Below are 22,994 nucleotides of genomic sequence, written 5' to 3'. Positions count from 1 at the left end.
AGTCTGTTAGTATAGAGTTGGTTTAGCCATCATTTCCCTGTCCTCTCTGCAACCCGCCCGCAGTGTTGTCCCGACCCAGTCTGTTAGTATAGAGTTGGTATCCCCATCATTTCCCTGTCCTCTCTGCAACCCGCCCGCAGTGTTGTCCCGACCCAGTCTGTTAGTATAGAGTTGGTTTAGCCATCATTTCCCTGTCCTCTCTGCAACCCGCCCGCAGTGTTGTCCCGACCCAGTCTGTTAGTATAGAGTTGGTATCCCCATCATTTCCCTGTCCTCTCTGCAACCCGCCCGCAGTGTTGTCCCGACCCAGTCTGTTAGTATAGAGTTGGTTTAGCCATCATTTCCCTGTCCTCTCTGCAACCCGCCCGCAGTGTTGTCCCGACCCAGTCTGTTAGTATAGAGTTGGTATCCCCATCATTTCCCTGTCCTCTCTGCAACCCGCCCGCAGTGTTGTCCCGACCCAGTCTGTTAGTATAGAGTTGGTTTAGCCAGCGTTCGCCGGAGTCCAAATCTGACTGTAATTTTCATATCTTCCCTCCGTGGAGGCTTGACGAATTATCCAGCCCACCTTGGATTTCTTTGGAATAAACATTTCTTAAGGAATACACTATTCATGTCAATGCTTCAACATGCAGCCCCCACCGAGAAAGGTGAGTTTTTCCCTTTACTTGGTTATCTATTTCTCTATGATAGATAGCTGGCTAACTAATAGCAAACAGTGGGATGTTGACTTGCTAATAACAATGATGTTTAACATTAGCTACTTAGCTAGCTTGCTAGTATTATAAGCCAAATGTGGTGTTGCAAATATTGTAACTATAGTATTTGTATTCGGTTGTCAATTTCAACCCAGGTTGTAGTCATGCCAAGCAGCTATGTTTGGTTAGCTAGCTAGCAGATAGGTCTGGTGGAGGTCGTGAGGAACCGCTATCTGCTTGCTAGCTAACCAAACATAGAAGGGCTCCGTATCTTTGGCTAACGTTAGTCTTCCACAAACATGTAGCTGTAGGCCAAGCTGTAGTTTTTTAAGGAGCATTCGGGACTTAGCTAGCTAGTTGATAATGTTTCGAAACACATTTGAAGTAACGTTACGCTGATGAACTATAAACGGGACACAAACATGCATGACAGCTCAGATGTTGTCCTCTCATCTGGAGAGTAGTGACGGATTCTTCCCCTCCTAAAACATTGTTAACCAGAAGATAGGATGCATTTGGTGGCCACAATAATGTTCCATTGTGTGATTTTAACACACCCTTGCCTTGACTTTTAGTGTATTTGGACAAAACGTAGCTAGCTAACTATTTTAATCGCGCGGTTAAGTCAATAGACGGAGATTTGAGGATTGTTCCGCTGTTAGTCAGTGAACGGTTAATAACGTTGTTCGCTAGCTCATCACAGCTGTCTGGTTATTACTGACACGGTGCATTTCGTTTCCATACTATAGAGACAAGTAGTCAGTCATCAGGTCTCGAGCCTTAGTTTGCATCACCGATAATTAACGACGTGGGCTCTGCGGGTTGTACAGTATGCAGTGTGTCCAGGGGCCATTGTTTACAGTGCACACGTCTTCCCTTTGTGCGTGTGTTTTGTGACACCTCTCTGGTACAATGTAGAATATACTGTAACAAGGCATAGTGTCCCTTTGTTCTTCCTGTCTGCCATTCACATGTTGTGTGTGTATGTGAGAGAGAGTCTGTGTTTCTCTTTCATGATCTTAGTTATTCTAGAAGAGGTGTCTGAGAACCAATTACTGGCTTGCAGTACCTCGGCACAGCTTTCAGTTAATTATCGGTTATTCCCGGGTGCTGTTGCTGCTCCACTGAGTCTGTCAGACACATTGTAGGCAGACTGAACATGTCACATCATGTCCTCCCCTTTATGGGTCAGATAGAGAGTACATCTCTTCCTCCCCATCTCTCTCTCTCCCTCCATATCTCTCTCACTCTCTCTCTCTCTTCCTCCCATCTCTCTCTCTCCCCATATCTCTCTCGCTCTCTCTCTCTCTCTCTCTCTCTTCCTCCCATCTCTCTCTCTCCCCATCTCTCGCTCTCTCTCCCTCTCCCTCCACATCTCTCTCTCTCCCTCCCTCCCCATCTCTCTCTTTCTCTCTCTCCCTCCCATCTCTCTCTTTCTCTCTCTCCCTCCCATCTCTCTCTCTCCCTCCCTCCCTCCCTCCCATCTCTCTCTTTCTCTCTCTCCCTCCCCATCTCTCTCCCTCTTTGTCCCTCATCTAGCTTTCCTCTCTCTCCCTGCCCTCTCTCTCATTTTTTACTGTCTCATATGTGACTGACTGAAAGGAGAGATGGAGTGAAGTCATTTTCCCCTAATAAGCCCCACCATGGACCTCTCCTTCTCTATCTCTGATAAGCCCCACCATGGACCTCTCCTTCTCTATCTCTGATAAGCCCCACCATGGACCTCTCCTTCTCTATCTCTGATAAGCCCCACCATGGACCTCTCCTTCTCTATCTCTGATAAGCCCCACCATGGACCTCTCCTTCTCTATCTCTGATAAGCCCCACCATGGACCTCTCCTTCTCTATCTCTGATAAGCCCCACCGTGGACCTCTCCTTCTCTATCTCTGATAAGCCCCACCGTGGACCTCTCCTTCTCTATCTCTGATAAGCCCCACCGTGGACCTCTCCTTCTCTATCTCTGATAAGCCCCACCGTGGACCTCTCCTTCTCTATCTCTGATAAGCCCCACCGTGGACCTCTCCTTCTCTATCTCTGAAAAGCCCCACCGTGGACCTCCTCTATCTCTGAAAAGCCCCACCGTGGACCTCCTCTATCTCTGAAAAGCCCCACCGTGGACCACTCCCCCCCATCTTCAAAGGCAGGCAACATGACAGCTTCAGCACACACTGATTGTGCTCTGTGTTGTTGTTTTGTCTAGAACAGTCATGAATCTCCGACTGCATAATCCCCCCAAGAGACAATGAGTACTGTTGCATGCACACAATAGTAAGATTGTATTATGGATAGTCAGACTAATAGGTCATTTAAAACATTGACATGCTTTGCAAGAAGAACAATTTCCCTAATAATCCTGTTTACATGACACATCTGAAATTGGGCGAACTGATGGGAGAATCGCTAATCAAAATAAACTTTCGACCATGTTATTTTTACGAAGCCTATTTGATTCGGAGTTCAGACATATAATGTTTGCATGTGAAACTATTTCTCAGATGCAGTGGTGGATTTAGGCATAGGCGGCATGGGCAGCCGCCCGGGGCGGCACGGGGCGCCCGCACAAAAAAATATTAAATATTCCGAATGGTGACATTTGCGCGATCGGTTTTCTATCGCTCATTTGCACGTCACGTCAATGATATGTCACCGTGTGGGACTGTGGGTCAATTAACCTTGTCGGAGTGGGCTCCCTGATTCTAGTTTGTGAGCTAGGCAGGCTATTGCCTGGGAAGGTCTCCCACTCAGAAGTACGAGATGGGGAGGGGGTAGGTTGACCTCAGGTCTCCCCACAGGAAGCCCGAGGTAGGGAGAGTGGGGGAACCTATCAAATAGCGCACCTCTAACTGTGTACAGTACTAATGCAATTAGTTGTGCAATTTAGTTTGTGTGTTTCTTGTTTGAAGTGCAATAGTGTAATAATCAGGATGTCTTCTTTATTTACATTTACATTTAAGTAATTTAGCAGACGCTCTTATCCAGAGCGACTTACAAATTGGTGGATTCACCTTATGATATCCAGTGGAACAACCACTTTACAATAGTACATCTATATCTTTTAAGGGGGGGGGTAGAAGGATTACTTTATTACTTTATTCTATTTGTGTATTTGTGTGATATAGGATTTGTGCAATTTAGTTTTATTTGTTTTTGTTAGCAATAGGGTAATAGTGTAATAATTCAATTTGTATTTATATACTACAATTTGTTTCTAAACTCAGCAAAAAAAGAAACGTCCTCTCACTGTCAACTGCGTTTATTTTCAGTAAACTTAACATGTAAATATTTGTATGAACATAAGATTCAACAACTGAGACATAAACTGAACAAGTTCCACAGACATGTGACTAACAGAAATTGAATAATGTGTCCCTGAACAAAGGGGGGGTCAAAATCAAAAGTAACAGTGAGTATGTGGTGTGGCCACCAGCTGCATTAAGTACTGCAGTGCATTTCCTCCTCATGGACTGCACCAGATTTGCCAGTTCTTGCTGTGAGATGTTACCCCACTCTTCCACCAAGGCACCTGCAGGTTCCCGGACATTTCTGGGGGGGAATGGCCCTAGCCCTCACCCTCCGATCTAACAGGTCCCAGACGTGCTCAATGGGCTTGAGATCTGGGCTCTTCGCTGGCCATGGCAGAACACTGACATTCCTGTCTTGCAGGAAATCACGCACAGAACGAGCAGTATGGTTGGTGGCATTGTCATGCTGGAGGGTCATGTCAGGATGAGCCTGCAGGAAGGGTACCACATGAGGGAGGAGGATGTCTTCCCTGTAACGCACAGTGTTGAGATTGCCTGCAATGACAACAAGCTCAGTCCGATGATGCTGTGACACACCGCCCCAGACCATGACGGACCCTCCACCTCCAAATCGATCCCGCTCCAGAGTACAGGCTTCGGTGTAACGCTCATTCCTTCGACGATAAACGCAAATCCGACCATCACCCAGGGTGAGACAAAACCGCAACTCGTCAGTGAAGAGCACTTTTTGCCAGTCCTGTCTGGTCCAGCAACGATCGGTTTGTGCCCATAGGTGACGTTGTTGCCAGTGATGTCTGGTGAGGACCTATGTAAATGTAAAATGTAAATGTAGGTTGACCTGCCTTACAAGCCTACAAGCCCTCAGTCCAGCCTCTCTCAGTCTATTGCGGACAGTCTGAGCACTGATGGAGGGATTGTGCGTTCTTGGTGTAACTCGGGCAGTTGTTGTTGCCATCCTGTACCTGTCCCGCAGGTGTGATGTTCGGATGTACTGATCCTGTGCAGGTGTTGTTACATGTGGTCTGCCACTGCGAGGACAATCAGTTTTCCGTCCTGTCTCCCTGTAGCGCTGTCTTGGGCGTCTCGCAATATGGACATAGCAATTTATTGCCCTGGCCACATCTGCAATCCTCTTGCCTCCTTGCATCATGCCTAAGGCACGTTCACACAGATGAGCAGGGACCCTGGGCATCTTTCTTTTGATTTTTTTCAGAGTCAGTAGAAAGGCTTCTTTAGTGTCCTAAGTTTTCATAACTGTGACCTTAATTGCCTACCGTCTGTAAGCTGTTTGTGTCTTAACGACCGTTCCACTGGTGCATGTTCATTAATTGTTTATAGTTCATTGAACAAGCATGGGAAACAGTGTTTAAACCCTTTACAATGAAGATCTGTGAAGTTATTTATATTTTTACGAATTATCTTTGAAAGACGGTCCTGAAAAAGGGACGTTTCTTTTTTTGCTTATTTGTCTTTGTTACTTCTTTTTGATATTTATGTGTCTTATTTTTATATATATTCTTATAGTTTTAAATGTTATGATTATTTATTTGTTGTTCCAAATTTTGGAATAAAAATGAGTTATTTTGTTTGGGGGGGGGTTCGCCCAGGGAGCCATACAATCTAGAACCGCCACTGCTAACATGCATACTTTCAGTTTATTTCCAAACTATCTTCACTCGCAATAAGAGGGAGGCTTGCGCCACACATAAGAGGGAGGCTTGCGCCACACATAAGAGGGAGGCTTGCGCCACACATAAGAGGGAGGCTTGCGCCACACATAAGAGGGAGGCTTGCGCCACACATAAGAGGGAGGCTTGCGCCACACATAAGAGGGAGGCTTGCGCCACACATAAGAGGGAGGCTTGCACCACTTGTGCTGGTACATGCGCAGATCAAATACACCGCTGGAACGCCGATTAAGTATTTGACATGCCCTAACAATTTGAGATTCAAGATTGCTCAGAAAACCAGGTGCTTTAATCGGCGTATGCTTACTTCGTAACTTTACGCCGATTTAAGATAAGCAAAGGTGTCAGCATACTTCAGTTCCGCTGGCCCCTAGCCGAACTGGCCAGCCAAACCGAGTGTGCTCGCATACTCCCTTAAGACATTTGCTTGAAAAAAAAAAAAAAGTGGTGATAGTACTGTTTGTCTATTTTGTGACGCCATAGCCAGTATACACTTACTTCCTCCTAGACATAATTAATTGAATATACCTCAAGAAATCTGTAATTAACTTTGACGTTTTTTGATGAAGAGATCTTAGTCGGTCAATTTTACGCCTAACTAAGATGTTTAGTACAGTATTTTTTTTATGGAAAAAATGTGCATGAAAACAAGTCGTCTCCCGTTGAATGACAACAGAGTTTATTGACAAATCCCTACCATTGACCTTTCGCCAACGAAGGGGCGTAGACTTTGGCTCCGAACTTCGGCTTGCCTCCAGAACATTTTTTGTGTACCTGAACAGCCGAAAAAAAACCCACAGTACAAAATCTTCCTAACTGTTTCGGCTGGGAAACATGGGGATGCCTTCTGGTGTTTACATGACTAAAGCCATACTGCCATAATCAATTTAATATGTAATTATTAGTGTGCATGTAAACATACTCAATGGCTGATAATGACTGTGAGTGTGCTTCCGTGGGTGGGTGAGTTGGTCGTTGCGCTGAGTAAACGCTGATCGCGGTTCGCGGTGAGTAAAGTAATACTCCCTATACTTTCGATGCATTTTACCGCAAACGGTGTTTACCTTTGATTACCCTCTGCTACACCAGTTTACCTTTGATTACCCTCCGCTACACCAGTGGGTGTGTCTGTGCAGTTGGCGCCTCTCCAGTGAATGTTGGTAGCAGGGTGGACTAATGCTAATGAGATTACTAGGCTCTTGCTTCGAAGTCACCCCGTTACTTATGGTAACTTCATATAGCTGCCCGCCTGTCCAGCATCACTTCTCTGGACGGTTCTAACTTAGAATTTGTGGACAACTACAAATACCTAGGTGTCTGGTTAGACTGTAAACTCTCCTTCCAGACTCACATCAATCATCTCCAATCCAAAGTGAAATCTCGAATTGGCTTCCTATTTCGCAACAAAGCATCCTTCACTCATGCTGCCAAACATACCCTCGTAAAACTGACCATCCTACCAATCCTCGACTTCGGCGATGTCATTTACAAAATAGCTTCCAATACCCTACTCAACAAGCTGGATGCAGTCTATCACAGTGCCATCCGTTTTGTCACCAAAGCCCCATATACTACCCACCACTGCGACCTGTACGCTCTCGTTGGCTGGCCTTCGCTTCATAATCGTCGCCAAACACATTGGCTCCAGGTCATCTACAAGACCCTGCTAGGTAAAGTCCCCCCTTATCTCCGCTCACTGGTCACCATAGCAGCACCCACCTGTAGCACGCGCTCCAGCAGGTATATCTCTCTGGTCACCCCTAAAGCCAACTCCTCCTTTGGTCGTCTCTCCTTCCAGTTCTCTGCTGCCAATGACTGGAACGAACTACAAAAATCTCTGAAACTGGAAACACTTATCTCCCTCACTAGCTTTAAGCACCAGCTGTCAGAGCAGCTCACAGATCACTGCACCTGTACATAGCCCATCTATAATTTAGCCCAAACTACTACCTCTTCCCCTACTGTATTTATTTATTTTATTTATTTTGCTCCTTTGCACCATATTATTTATATTTTATCTCTGAACTTTCTTCAAACTACAAATCTACCATTCCAGTGTTTTTCTTGCTATACTTTATTTATTTTGCCACCATGGCATTTTTTTGCCTTTACCTCCCTTATCTCACATCATTTGCTCACATTGTATATAGTCTTATTTTTTAATTTTTTTTCTTCTACTGCATCATTGATTGTATGTTGTTTTACTCCATGTGTAACTCTGTGTTTTTGTATGTTGTCGAACTGCTTTGCTTTATCTTGGCCAGGTCGCAATTGTAAATGAGAACTTGTTCTCAACTTGCCTACCTGGTTAAATAAAGGTGAAATAAAAAATAAAATAAAATAAATAAATAGCTGAATGTACCTTTTGATGGACTGATTGACAGTGTGACTGTGTCCCTCCCTGCAGGTCAAAGTAACTCAGGAGCTGAAGAATTGTCACATAGAGCAGATGACCAGACTGCACCTCAAACATCAGACAGAGTGTGACCTGTTGGAGGACATGAGGTACACACACTACATATACACACACACACACTACATACCACACTACATACCACACTACATACCACACTACATACCACACTACATACCACACTACATACCACACACTACACACACTACATATACACACACACACACACTACATACCACACTACATACCACACTACATACCACACTACATACCACACACTACACACACTACATATACACACACACACACACACACACTACATACCACACTACATACCACACTACATACCACACACTACACCACACTACATACCACACTACATACCACACTACATACCACACTACACACACTACACACACTACATACCACACTACATACACACACACTACATATACACACACACACACTACATACCACACTACATACTACACTACATACCACACTACATACCACACTACATACCACACTACACACACTACACACACTACATACCACACTACATACACACACACTACATATACACACACACACACTACATACCACACTACATACCACACTACATACCACACTACACACACTACACACACTACATACCACACTACATACACACACACTACATATACACACACACACACTACATACCACACTACATACTACACTACATACCACACTACATACCACACTACATACCACACTACATACCACACACTACATATACACACACACACACTACATACCACACTACATACCACACACTACACACACTACACACACTACACACACTACACAAACTACATATACACATACACACACTACATACCACACTACATACCACACTACATACCACACACTACACACACTACACACACTACACACACTACACACACTACATATACACACACACACACTACATACCACACTACATACCACACTACATACCACACACTACACACACTACACACCTACTACACACACACACACTACATACCACACTACATACCACACTACATACCACACACTACACACACTACACACACTACACACACTACACACACTACATATACACACACACACACTACATACCACACTACATACCACACTACATACCACACTACATACCACACACTACACACACTACATATACACACACACACTACATACCACACTACATACTACACTACATACCACACTACATACCACACACTACACACACTACACACACACACACACACACACACACACACCACTACATATACACACACACACACCTACATACCACACTACATACCACACTACATACCACACACTACACACACTACACACACTACACACACACACACACACACACTACATACCACACTACATACCACACTACATACCACACACTACACACACTACACACACTACACAACACACACACACACACACACACACTACATACCACACTACATACCACACTACATACCACACCTACATACCACACACTACACACACTACACACACTACACACACACACACACACACACACACACACACACACACACACACACACACATACACACACACACACACACACACTACATACCACACTACATACTACACTACATACCACACTACATACCACACACTACACACACTACACACACTACACACACACACACACACACACACACACACACACACACACACACACACTACATACTACACACACACATAACGGTGGTGATTTGGTCGACCAAATTCCCTTTCCTCTCCCCGAGCGGGCTAACACAGTCTTGTGGTGCACAAGAGACCCGGGTTCGAACCCAGTAGGACAAACACACACACACACACACACACACACACACACACACACACACACACACACACACACACACCCCCCGACTGAAATCGTATTACAAAAAAACAACTGAGAAGAGCGACAGAGGAGGAGTATTCCAGTATGCTTATTTATTGGAAGAACACACAGATCTGGGATATGACGAAGGAATTTCCTGCTGTTCTCTCTCGCTCTCTTTTTCTCGCTCTCTCTGTTTCTCTCTCCCGACCCTCCCACAGCTGGAAGTCAACACGGGAAACCAGCGCAGCACAAATGTTTCTCTCTCTCTTTTCTGCCCTTATCTCCTTTCGCTGGGTTTGGCGTTTCCCTTTTTCATAAAGTGGAGAGGCCTGGTCTGTTCTGAGTCATGGAGTCAGGAAGAAGTTGGTCGCAGAAGGGAAATAGCAAAGGGATCTAGTCCGTGTGTGTTCAGAGTACAGCAGCAGTAATGGCACACTGCCCCCTTCCCAGCTTGACAACAGAAGAAACCCCCCCCTGCCTGCTCTCTCAAGCTCTCGTATCTGTGTACTCAATGCATACATGTTTTATGACAACATACACACTCGCGTCTGTTCGAGGACAGATCGCCTCTCTGCAGCGTTGCTGTTGCTTTTGTTTGAGGAAACAGATGTGGTAACTTCTCCTCAGTCTCTGCTAGCAACTGTTAGGGAGGCTGCTTAGCGCTTCCTGTGTTCACTTGTATCTGCAGCCTCTGTTTTCTGTGGCTAGCGTTAGGAAATCTAGTTAGCTAATATGTGCTTGCTGATGCACACAGACACAGAGAGTAGAAACACACACAGACACACACAAACACTTTCCTCTGCAAATCTGAGATATTAACTCTTTAGTCCCCAAAGCTGCGCTGAGTTCATTAACCCTAATTAATCCTGGGGCTTGTTTAATCGGAGAGGGCAAAAACACCTCGACACTCATAGCTAGACACGGACATAGCTAGACACGGACATAGCTAGACACGCACAGAGCTAGACACGCACAGAGCTAGACACGCACATAGCTAGACACGCACATAGCTAGACACGCACATAGCTAGACACGCACATAGCTAGACACGCACAGAGCTAGACACGGACATAGCTAGACACGGACATAGCTAGACACGGACATAGCTAGACACGGACATAGCTAGACACGCACAGAGCTAGACACGCACAGAGCTAGACACGCACAGAGCTAGACACGGACATAGCTAGACACGGACATAGCTAGACACGGACATAGCTAGACCGGACATAGCTAGACACGGACATAGCTAGACACGCACAGAGCTAGACACGCACAGAGCTAGACACGGACATAGCTAGACACGCACAGAGCTAGACACGGACATAGCTAGACACGCACAGAGCTAGACACGGACATAGCTAGACACGCACAGAGCTAGACACGCACAGAGCTAGACACGCACAGAGCTAGACACGCACAGAGCTAGACACGCACAGAGCTAGACACGCACAGAGCTAGACACGCACAGAGCTAGACACGGACATAGCTAGACCCGCACAGAGCTAGACACGGACATAGCTAGACACGCACAGAGCTAGACACGCACAGAGCTAGACACGCACAGAGCTAGACACGCACAGAGCTAGACACGCACAGAGCTAGACACGCACAGAGCTAGACACGGACATAGCTAGACACGCACAGAGCTAGACACGGACATAGCTAGACACGGACATAGCTAGACACGCACATAGCTAGACACGCACATAGCTAGACACGCACAGAGCTAGACACGCACAGAGCTAGACACGGACATGGCTAGACACGCACATGGCTAGACACGGACATAGCTAGACACGGACATAGCTAGACACGGACATAGCGTGACACGGACATAGCGTGACACGCACATAGCTAGACACGGACGCAGCCGGCTAGCTAGACACGGACATAGCTAGACACGCACAGAGCTAGACACGCACAGAGCTAGACACGGACATAGCTAGACACGGACATAGCTAGACACGGACATAGCTAGACACGGACATAGCTAGACACGGACATAGCTAGACACGGACATAGCTAGACACGGACATAGCGTGACACGGACATAGCTTGATACGCATATAGCATATTTCTTGTTAATAAACTATAGTTTTGGCAAGTCGGTTAGGACATCTACTTTGTGCATGACACAAGTAATTTTTCCAACAATTGTTTACAGACAGATTATTTCACTTATAATTCACTGTATCACAATTCCAGTGGGTCAGAAGCTTACATACACTAAGTTGATTGTGTCTTTAAACAACTTGGAAAATTCCAGAAAATAATGTCTTAGCTTTAGAAGCTTCTGATAGGCTAATTGACATAATTTGAGTCAATTGGATGTGTACCTGTGGATGTATTTCAAGTCCTACCTTCAAACTCAGTGCCTCTTTGCTTGACATCATGGGGAAATCAAAAGAAATCAGTCAAGACCTCAGAAAAAAAATTGTGGACCTCCACAAATCTGGTTCATCCTTGGGAGCAATTTCCAAATGCCTGAAGGTACCACGTTCATCTGTACAAACAATAGTACGCAAGGATAAACACCATGGGCCCACGCAGCAATCATACCGCTCAGGAAGGAGACGCGTTCTGTATCCTAGAGATGAACGTACTTTGGTGCGAAAAATGCAAATCAATCCCAGAACAACAGCAAAGGACCTTGTGAAGATGCTGGAGGAAACCGGTACAAAAGTATCTATATCCACAATAAAACAAGTCCTATATTGACATAACCTGAAAGGCCGCTCATCAAGGAAGAAGCCCCTGCTCCAAAACCGCCATAAAAAAAGCCAGACTACGGTTTGCAACTGCACATGGGGACAAAGATCGTACTTTTTGGAGAAATGTCCTCTGGTCTGATGAAACAAAAATAGAACTGTTTGGCCATAATGACCATCGTTATGTTTGGAGGAAAAATGGGGAGGCTTGCAAGCCCGAAGAACACCATCCCAACCGTGAAGCACGGGGGTGGCAGCATCATGTTGTGGGGGTGCTTTGCTGCAGGAGGGACTGGTGCACTTCACAGAATAGATGGCATCATGAGGAGGAAAATTATGTGGACATCTCAAGACATCAGTCAGGAGTTAAAGCTTGGTCGCAAATGGGTCTTCCAAATGGACAATGACCCCAAGCATACTTCCAAAGTTGTGGCAAAATGGCTTAAGGACAACAAAGACAAGGTATTTGGAGTGGCCATCACAAAGCCCCGACCTCAATCCTATAGAAAATGTGTGGGCAGAACTGAAAAAGCGTGTGCGAGCAAGGAGGCCTACAATCCTAAGTCCGTTACACCAGCTCTGTCAGGAGGAATGGGCCAAAATTCAACCAACTTATTGTGGGAAGCTTGTGGAAGGCTACCTGAAAAGTTTGACCCAAGTTAACTTCTCGGGGCTACGTGGGACCCTACTGTCCCACCCACGGTTCACACTATTCAACAGCCAGTGAAAAATCAGAGCGCCAAATTCAAAACAACAAAATGTCATAATTCAAAGTTCTCAAACATGCAACTATTTTACACCATTTTAAAGATAAACCTCTCCTTAATCCAACCACATTGGTTGCATAAAGCATAAAGCATAAAGTTAGATTATGTTAGGACAGTGCCAACACAAGAAAAACCACACAGCCATTTTCCAAGCAGGAGAGCGGTCACAAAAACCATAAATACAGCTAAGATTAAGCACGAACCTTTGACGATCTTCATCAGATGACACTCCTAGGACTCAATGTTACACAATACATGTATGTTTTGTTCGATAAAGTTCATATTTATATAAAAAAAAAACATTTTACATTGGCGTGTGATATTCAGAAAATATTTTTCCTCCAAAACCCCCGGTGAATCAGCACAACAATTTACAAAAATACTCATCATAAATGTTGATAAAATATTAAACTGTTATTCAAAGAATTATAGATAAACATCTCCTGAATGCAACCGCTTTGACAGATTTCAAAAAAGCTTCACGGGGAAAGCACACTTTGCAATAATCTGAGTACGGCGCTCAGAAAAATACAACAGGCAATACAGATACCCGCCATTTTGGAGTCATCTAAAATAATAAATAGCATTATAAATATTCACTTACCTTTGATGATCTTCATCAGAAGGCACTTCCAGGAATGCCAGGTCCACAATAAATGTTGTTTTGTTCGATAAAGTCCATAATTTATGTCCAAATACCTCCTTGTTGTTAGCGCGTTCAGTAAGCTACTCCAAATGTAGGAAGCGCGCCCAAAATTTCACAACGAAAAGTCTAAAAAAGTTATATTTACGTTCGTTGAAACATGTCAAACTTTGTATAGCATCAATCTTTAGGTCCTTTTTAACATAAAACTTCAATAATATTCCAACCGGACGATTCCAATGTCTTGAAAAACGTTATGGAACACAGCTACCTCATCACGTGATTGCGCGCCACAGAAGTCATGTCATTTTCTGAGTCACCAACTTCCCGGCCTTCTTGTTCGCTCTGTGTTCACCGCAAAAGCCTGAAACTAGGTTCTAAAGACTGTTGACATCTAGTGGAAGCCTTAGGAAGTGCAAAATGAACCCTAAGTCACTGTGTGTTAGATAGGCAATGACTTGAAGACTACAAGCATCAGATTTCCCACTTCCTGGTTGGATTTTTCTCAGGTTTTTGCCTGCCATATGAGTTCTGTTATACTCACAGACATCATTCAAACAGTTTTAGAAAGTTTAGAGTGTCTTCTATCCAAATCTACTAGTAATATGCAAATATTTGACTCTGGGCCCGAGTATTAGGCAGTTTACTCTGGGCACGTTTTTCATCCGAAATCGAAAATACTGCCCCCTATACCTTGACAGGTTAAACAATTTATAGGCAATGCTACCAAATACTAATTGAGTGTAAACTTCTGACCCACTGGGAATGTAATGAAAGAAATAAAAGCTGAAATAAATCATTCTCTCTACTATTATTCTGACATTTCACATTCTTAAAATGAAGTGGTGATCCTAACTGACCTAAGACAGGGAATTTTTACTAGGATTAAATGTCAGGAATTGTAAAAAACTGAGTTTAAATGTATTTGGCTAAGGTGTATGTAAACTTCCGACTTCAACTCTAGCTAGACACATGTAGCTAGACACATGTAGCTAGACACACGTACGCTGACACAAACTAAAGAGGAGAGAGAGAGAAACTTATTTTGAGGAGTTGCTCTATCGTCTGATGTCTCGTTCTCTCTGTATCCTTCTCTCGCTCCCTGTCTCTGCATCCCTCTCTCCATATCCCCCTCTCCCTCTCTCTGTATCCCCCTCTCCCTCTCTCTGTATCCCCCTCTCCCTTTCTGTATCCCTCTCTCCCACTCTGTATCCCTCTCTCCCACTCTGTATCCCTCTCTGTATCCCTCTCTGTATCCCTCTCTCCATATCCCTCTTTCCCTCTGTATCCCTCTCTCTGTATCCCTCTCTCCCTCTCTCTGTATCCCTCTCTGTATCCCTCTCTCCCCCTCTGTATCCCTCTCTCCCACTCTGTATCCCTCTCTCCATATCCCTCTCTCCCACTCTGTATCCCTCTCTCCCACTCTGTATCCCTCTCTCCCACTCTGTATCCCTCTCTCCCACTCTGTATCCCTCTCTCCCTTCTCTGTATCCCTCTCTCCATATCCCTCTTTCCCTCTGTATCCCTCTCTCTGTATCCCTCTCTCCCTCGCTCTGTATCCCTCTCTTTCTCTCTCCCTCACTCTGAGTACCTCTCTCTCTCCATCTCTCTGTATCCCTCCCTCTGTATCCTTCTCTCCCTCCCTCTGTATCCTCCCTCTCTGTATCCCTCTCTCTGTATCCCCCTCTCCCTCTTTCTCTCTCCCTCTTTCTCTCCCTCTCTCTGTATCCCTCTCTCTCTCCCTCGCTCGGTATCCTTTCTCTCACCCTCTGTATCCCTCTCTCTGTATCCCTCTCTCTGTATCCCTCTCCCTCTCTCTATCCTTCTCTCTCACTCTCTCTGTATCCCTCTCTCTCTCTCTCTCTCTCTCTGTATCACTCTCTTTCTCTGTATCCGCCTCTCTGTATCCCTCTCTGTATCCCTCTCTCCCCCTCTTTCTCTCTCTTTCTCTGTATCCCTCTCCCTCTGTATCCCTCTCTCTCCCTTTGTATCCCTCTCTGTATCCTCTCTCTCTCTCTCTCTCTCTCTCTCTCTCTCTCTGTATCCCTCTCTCCCTCTCTCCCTCTCTCTGTATCCCTCTCTCCCTCTCTCTGTATCCCCCTCACCCTCTCTCTCTCTCACTCTCTCTGTATCCCTCTCTCACTCTCTCTGTATCCCTCTCTCCCTCTCTCTGTATCCCCCTCGCCCTCTGATTTTAGAAAGATCATTTTGATTTGAGATGTGTTGGAAATTTGCATGAAGCTCATCACCATGCACTTAACCACCACCAATGATGAAGTTATGAAATAAACCGCCCCTACCCTCTGTTCTATTGGCGAATGTGCAATCACTGGAGAATAAACTGGACGAGCTCCGTTGCAGACTATCCTATCAACGGGACCAGAAGAACTGCAATATACTATGCTTCTCTGAGTCATGGTTGATCAAGGACATGGATAATATACAGTTAGCTGGGTTTTCTATGGTTTTCTGTGCATCAGCTGGTGCACACCTCTAATATTAACCTCTCTGGGCCAGTGGGACGTTAGCGTCCCACCCTAGTCAACAGCCAGTGGAATTGCGTGGCGCGAAATACAAATACCTCAAAAATGCTATAACTTACATTTCTGAAAAATATGACTATTTTACACCATTTGAAAGATAAGACTCTCGTTAATCCAACCACGTTGTCCGATTTCAAAAAGGCTTTACAACGAAAGCAAAACATTAGATTATGTCAGGAGAGTACCCTGCCAAAAATAATCACACAGCCATTTTCAAAGCAAGCATATATGTCACAAAAACCCAAACCACAGCTAAATGCAGCACTAACCTTTGATGATCTTCATCAGATGACACTCCTAGGACATTATGTTATACAATACATGCATGTTTTGTTCAATCAAGTTCATATTTATATCAAAAACCAGCTTTTTACATTAGCATGTGACGTTCAGAACTAGCATTCCCACCGAACACTTCCGGTGAATTTACTAAATTACTCACGATAAACGTTCACAAAAAACATAACAATTATTTAAAGAATTATAGATACAGAACTCCTTTATGCAATCACTATGTCCGATTTTAAAATAGCTTTTCGGTGAAAGCACATTTTGCAATATTCTGAGTAGATAGCCTGGCCATCATGGCTAGCTATTTTGACACCCACCAAGTTTAGCCCTCACCAAACTCCGATTTACTATAATAAAAATTGGATTACCTTTGCTGTTCTTCGTCAGAATGCACTCCCAGGACTTCTACTTCAATAACAAATGTTGGTTTGGTTCCAAATAATCCATAGTTATATCCAAATAGCGGCATTTTGTTGTGCGTTCAAGACACTATCCGAAGTGTGACGAAGGGTGACGCGCCCGGCGCGTTTCGTGACAAAAAAATTCAAAATATTCCATTACCGTACTTCGAAGCATGTCAAACGCTGTTTAAAATCAATTTTTATGCGATTTTTCTCGTAAAAAAGCGATAATATTCCGACCGGGAGTCGTTGTTTTCGTCAAAGACTGAAAATAAAAACATGGAGTCTCCTCGTGCACGCGCCTCCAGTCTCATTGTTCTCTGATCGACCACTTACCAAATGCGCTACTGTTTTTCAGCCTGGGCCTGCAAAGGCATCATTCAACGTTTTGCCGCCTTCTGAGAGCCTATGGGAGCCGGAGGAAGTGTCACGTTAAAGCAGAGATCCTCAGTTTTCAATAAAGAGAGTGTAGAAGGCCAAGGAATGGTCAGACAGGGCACTTCCTGTAAGGAATCTTCTCAGGTTTTGGCCTGCCAAATGAGTTCTGTTATACTCACGGACACCATTCAAACAGTTTTAGAAACTTTGGAGTGTTTTCTATCCAAAGCTAATAATTATATGCATTTTCTAGTTTCTGGGCAGGAGTAATAATCAGATTAAATCTGGTACGTTTTTTTATCCGGCCGTGAAAATACTGCCCCCTATCCATAACAGGTTAACATTCACAAGGTCACAGGGCCAGACGGATTACCAGGACGTGTACTCGGAGCATGTGCTGACCAACTGGCAAGTGTCTCACTGACATGTTCAATCTTGACCCAGTCTGTAATACATAGACCCTGTGCCCCAAGAACGCCAAAGTAACCTGTCTAAATGACTATCGACCCGTAGCGCTCACATGCTACTCGCATGTGAGCCAGGTCATGGCTCACATCAACACCATGATCACAGACATCCTGGACCCACAACAATTTGCATACCACCCCAACAGATCCACAGATGACGCAATCTCTATTGTACTCCACACTGGCTTTCCCCACCTGGACAAAAGGAACACCTACGTGACGAATGCTGTTCATTGACTACAGCTCAGCGTTCAACACCATAGTTCCCTCAAAGCTCATCACTAAGCTAAGGACACTGGGACTGAACACCTCCCCCTGCAACTGGATCCTGGACTTCCTGACAGGCCGCCCCCAGGTGGTGAGGGTAGGCAACAACACCTATGCCACGCTGACCCTTAAGACAGGGGCCCCTTCTGTACCCCCTGTTCACCCACAACTGGGTTGTCGCGCCTGACTCCAACATCCTCATTGAGTTTACCGACGACACGACGGTGGTAGGCCGTATCACCGACAACGATGAGCCCGCCTATAGGGAGGTCAGAGTGTAGCCTAGTGGTTAGAGCATTGGACTAGTAACCGAAAGGTTGCAAGTTTGAATCCCCGAGCTGACAAGGTACAAATCTGTCGTTCTGCCCCTGAACAAGGCAGTTAACCCATTGTTCCTAGGCCGTCATTGTAAATAATAATTTGTTCTTAACTGACTTGCCTAGTAAAATAAAGAGACCTGGCAGTGTGGTGCCAGGACAACAACCATCTCCCTCAATGTGAGCAAGACAAAGGAGCTGATGGTGGACTACAGGAAATGGAAGGCCATGTATACAGCCAAGTTATCATTACTCGTTGTTATTTGTTTGACTTTTCTATTGTTTCTCTTGTTTCTTTCTCTCTGCGTTGGGAAGGGCCCGTAAGTAAGTCTACACCTTTTGTTTATGAATCATGTGACGAATAACGTTTGTTTAGAAATGTATTTTATTTACCCTCCAGATTCAGTAGCTTTAAAACCCCATTCTATTTTTGCCCAAACTAAAACTTAACATAATTCGTGATTGTTTTTATTTTATGTTATACAAGGGGTGGGTCTCTAATCCTGGATGCTCATTTGGTTAAAACTGTTTTCCAGCTGTTATCGATTCCACAAGTAGTTTGAGTTTTTCAGATGAATTTGTTAAGTATTTTATTTCAGTTACTAAATTGTTATTTCATGATTAGTTTTCGTATTAGTTTCATATTTAGTTTACTATAATAACCTTCACACACTCAGGAATGACAGGAAGAGGTGGGAAGGACCAGAGGATTGTGGGTAATGGTTGATCTCTCTCTGGCCACAGAGATGAAAGGAAAGTTTTTGTTTCTCCACGAAGAGAGAGACAGAGAGGAGGCGGTAGGGAGGAAAAGAGAGGAGAGGAAGAAAGGGTTGTTTGGAAGAATCTACTTTATTCATTTATTTGTTTATGAATCCAGGCTGCTGAGCACAGATGGGAGGAAGCTGGTATGATCACATGCCTTTCTAATTCAGATTTAATTTATCGTCCTCTCTCTTGAGGACATTTAGTTTTCATGCCTTTGTCAAAACACATTACTTATGAACAAACACAGCAAACACGGTCGACTATACAGCCACAGGTCATTAAATAACACCAGCACACCTATCAGAAAGCCTGTGAATGCTAGTTATGTGAGCTTGTCTGCAGGATTCAAACTGTCACATTCTGTCCTCAGTGATACCAGTCATTAAATAATATTTAACCAGGTGTAAATGAGCCTTTGGGGAATGTGTGTGTGGTGTGTGTGTGTGTGTGTGTGTGTGTGTGTGTGTATGTGAGTGTGAGAGAGATCTGATCATTGGTTGCTTGTTTACCTACAGCAGAGCTAGCCATAGAGGCATGAGAGGCCAAGACATGTCCAAAGATATTGTGTGTGTGTGTGTGTGCGTGCATACCACATGTAGGCCTATTTTTTTCCCTGTCTCTGTGTGTCAAAGAGAGCTGAGAGAACGAGAGCTTGCTGACGTGTGTGTGTGTGTGTGTGTGTGAGAGAGAGAGAGCATATTTGGAGTGTGAACTCATATGGATGTCTTGGAGCCTGAAAGCATGTAATATGCTGGAGGGAGGTAGGGAGGGAGGGAGAGGGGAAGGTAGGTAGACAAAGGGAGGGAGGGAGGGAGGGAGGAAAAGAGGACTGGAGGAGGATAGGGAACAGAGGGGAGAGGGAGTAGGGGAGGGAGGGAGGGGGGGGAGGGAGGGAGGGAGGGAGGGAGGGAGAGGGAAGTGAGGGAAAGGGAAGTGAGGGGGGAGGGGAGGGAGAAAAGGAGAGCGAGAAGGAAGAGGGCAAGGAAAATTAGATTGATGTCAGTGAATATGTGTGAAGGGGTTTCACAGTGCTGCCTCTCTCTCTCTGGTCGCCACCGTCTCTCTGGTCGCCACCGTCTCTCTGGTCGCCACTCCTCTCTCTGGTCGCCAGCCCTCTCTCTGGTCGCCACCCCTCTCTCTCTGGTCGCCACCCCCCTCTCTCTGGTCGCCACCCTCTCTCTGGTCGCCACCCCTCTCTCTGGTCGCCACCCCTCTCTCTCTGGTCGCCACCCCTCTCTCTGGTCGCCACCCCTCTCTCTGGTCGCCACCCCTCTCTCTGGTCGCCACCCCTCTCTCTGGTCGCCACCCCCCTCTCTCTGGTCGCCACCCCCCCTCTCTCTGGTCGCCACCCCCCTCTCTCTGGTCGCCACCCCTCTCTCTGGTCGCCACCCCTCTCTCTGGTCGCCACCCCCCTCTCTCTGGTCGCCACCCCTCTCTCTGGTCGCCACCGCTCTCTCTGGTCGCCACCCCCCTCTCTCTGGTCGCCACCCCTCTCTCTGGTCGCCACCCCTCTCTCTGGTCGCCACCCCCCTCTCTCTGGTCGCCACCCCTCTCTCTGGTCGCCACCGCTCTCTCTGGTCGCCACCCCTCTCTCTCTGGTCGCCACCCCTCTCTCTCTGGTCGCCACCCCTCTCTCTCTGGTCGCCACCCCCCTCTCTCTGGTCGCCACCCCCCCTCTCTCTGGTCGCCACCCCCCTCTCTCTGGTCGCCACCCCCCTCTCTCTGGTCGCCACCCCCCCTCTCTCTGGTCGCCACCCCCCTCTCTCTGGTCGCCACCCCCCTCTCTCTGGTCGCCACCCCCCCTCTCTCTGGTCGCCACCCCTCTCTCTCTCATCCTACTGCCCTCTTATTTGTTGTCGTGGTGACAAGGTGAGCTCTGGGGTGGAGTCTGTTGTTGTTTTGCCAGTGGCAGTATGTTTAGTCTAGTCTGGATGTGGGTTTCTCTGAGTCCTTGGAGGAATGACCAGTGTGTCCTCTTTATGACCCCCTAGTGTCCTCTTTATGACCCACTAATATGTGTGTGTGACCTTTTATGTAACACATCTGTCAATGCCTAATGATCTGGTATTCCCAACACCGTGACACACACACAATGAAAGCCTGTTCATTACATGTCTTTTTTTGAACTGTAATCACACATTCTTATTATTTTATGTCCGTTACATTCTGTTAGATGTATTGGCTAAACCAGACCAGGCAGAATAACTAACAGAAAGGGAAACAAATCTTGTCATTCCCTTTTCTACTGAGGACTTCATAGTTACATCAGTGAAATTGGTATTTAAAGATGCACTATGCAGAAATCACTCCGCCATTTCCTTTTGCAAAAAAGGAATTTCAGTTTGTGACAAAACAAGCAAGTATAGTGTGTAGAGAATCATTGTACCATCTAAACCGCAGTGACATATCTTTTCCATATCCCAAAAGAGTGTATTTTCATCTGTTTGAAGCTGGTGTACAAAGCCGAAAGTAAAAGATGCAAAAATGAAACTTCAAAACGGGAAGCATAGAAATAGAGAACATAGAACAGATCTACAGCTTCTTAGACTTGCTTTCAGTGAATGACAGATCTATAACTCTCATTTCTATGTGAATTTGTTTGGGTCACCTAAAAAGTTACACATTGCAGCTTTTAAATGAGAAGGGAATGCAAACTTTGCCAAGTGTAATTGAGGTACAGTAATGGCAGTGCAGGTGTAATTCTTAACCATCTGAAAGGGACGCACCGTGAGACCCAAACCGTTGCTGGCAGCCTCACAGCTGCATTGTGAATTTACGTGGAAATGTATGATTATATTATACATTTTGGGGAAAAACCGATAAAAAAATTGCAGTTTAAACATTAACAAAAGTTGTCAGTTAGTCACATTCCTAGTTCGTAGGTGCTATGGTTGAGAGCCTTGATCTTTGCTGAAAACACTCCCTGCCATTGTTAAGGCACTACTAAGATTCAAATTCTGAATCTTCTGTTTACTAGACCGACACTTTAACCAACTAAGCCACAGCACCTAATGGTGCCTCTGGGCTTTTGGGAGTGTTTTATTCATGGGGCATGGATGAGTGCCTTGCTGTGTAATAAAACACTCCCTGCTGTTGTAAAAAGGCACTGCTGAGATTCGAACTCAGGATCTCCTGTTTACTAGACAGGCGCTTTAACCAACTAAGCCACAGCACCTAATGGTGCCTCTGGGCTTTTGGGAGTGTTTTATTCATGGGGCATGGATGAGTGCCTTGCTGTGTAATAAAACACTCCCCGCCGTTGTAAAAAGGCACTGCTGAGATTCGAACTCAGGATCTCCTGTTTACTAGACAGGCGCTTTAACCAACTAAGCCACAGCACCAGGTGTCTACCCATGCTGCTCTGGAGGTATTTGTTAATGGTTCAGAGTTCCCGTTGACGAGTGACTCAGTTCTATGTAAAGCAATCTCCGGGCTAAAGTTTAGCATACTCCTCCTAAACAGGATATTCAACGTGGAGAGG

At 45.4% G+C, this 22,994-nt stretch overlaps 1 protein-coding gene and 2 non-coding genes across 3 annotated transcripts in view; 1 reads left to right on the top strand and 2 right to left on the bottom strand.

Annotated features, from left to right (window-relative positions):
• Positions 1-256: 256 nt before the first annotated feature.
• The window catches only part of LOC145862457 (F-BAR and double SH3 domains protein 2), a gene marked incomplete at its 3' end in the record, with an annotated part of 47,336 nt that continues 24,598 nt past the window's right edge, over positions 257-22,994 (top strand). Inside the window, exons 1-2 of the mRNA XM_082966772.1 lie at positions 257-650; positions 8,058-8,155. Coding sequence (XP_082822898.1) covers positions 630-650; positions 8,058-8,155 — 119 coding nt within the window. The remainder of the gene's footprint in view (positions 651-8,057; positions 8,156-22,994) is intronic.
• Positions 22,615-22,688, bottom strand: trnat-agu (transfer RNA threonine (anticodon AGU)). Its single transcript has one exon. It is a non-coding gene; the product is annotated as a tRNA-Thr (tRNA).
• On the bottom strand, positions 22,781-22,854 carry trnat-agu (transfer RNA threonine (anticodon AGU)). The gene has a single exon. It is a non-coding gene; the product is annotated as a tRNA-Thr (tRNA).

The sequence above is a fragment of the Salmo salar genome, chromosome 20 (assembly GCF_965601325.2).
Source record: "Salmo salar chromosome 20, fSalSal1, whole genome shotgun sequence".
NCBI lineage: Eukaryota > Metazoa > Chordata > Actinopteri > Salmoniformes > Salmonidae > Salmo > Salmo salar.
The sequence above is the reverse complement of the archived record's forward strand: the minus strand, read 5'-3'. Positions and strand labels throughout refer to the sequence as shown.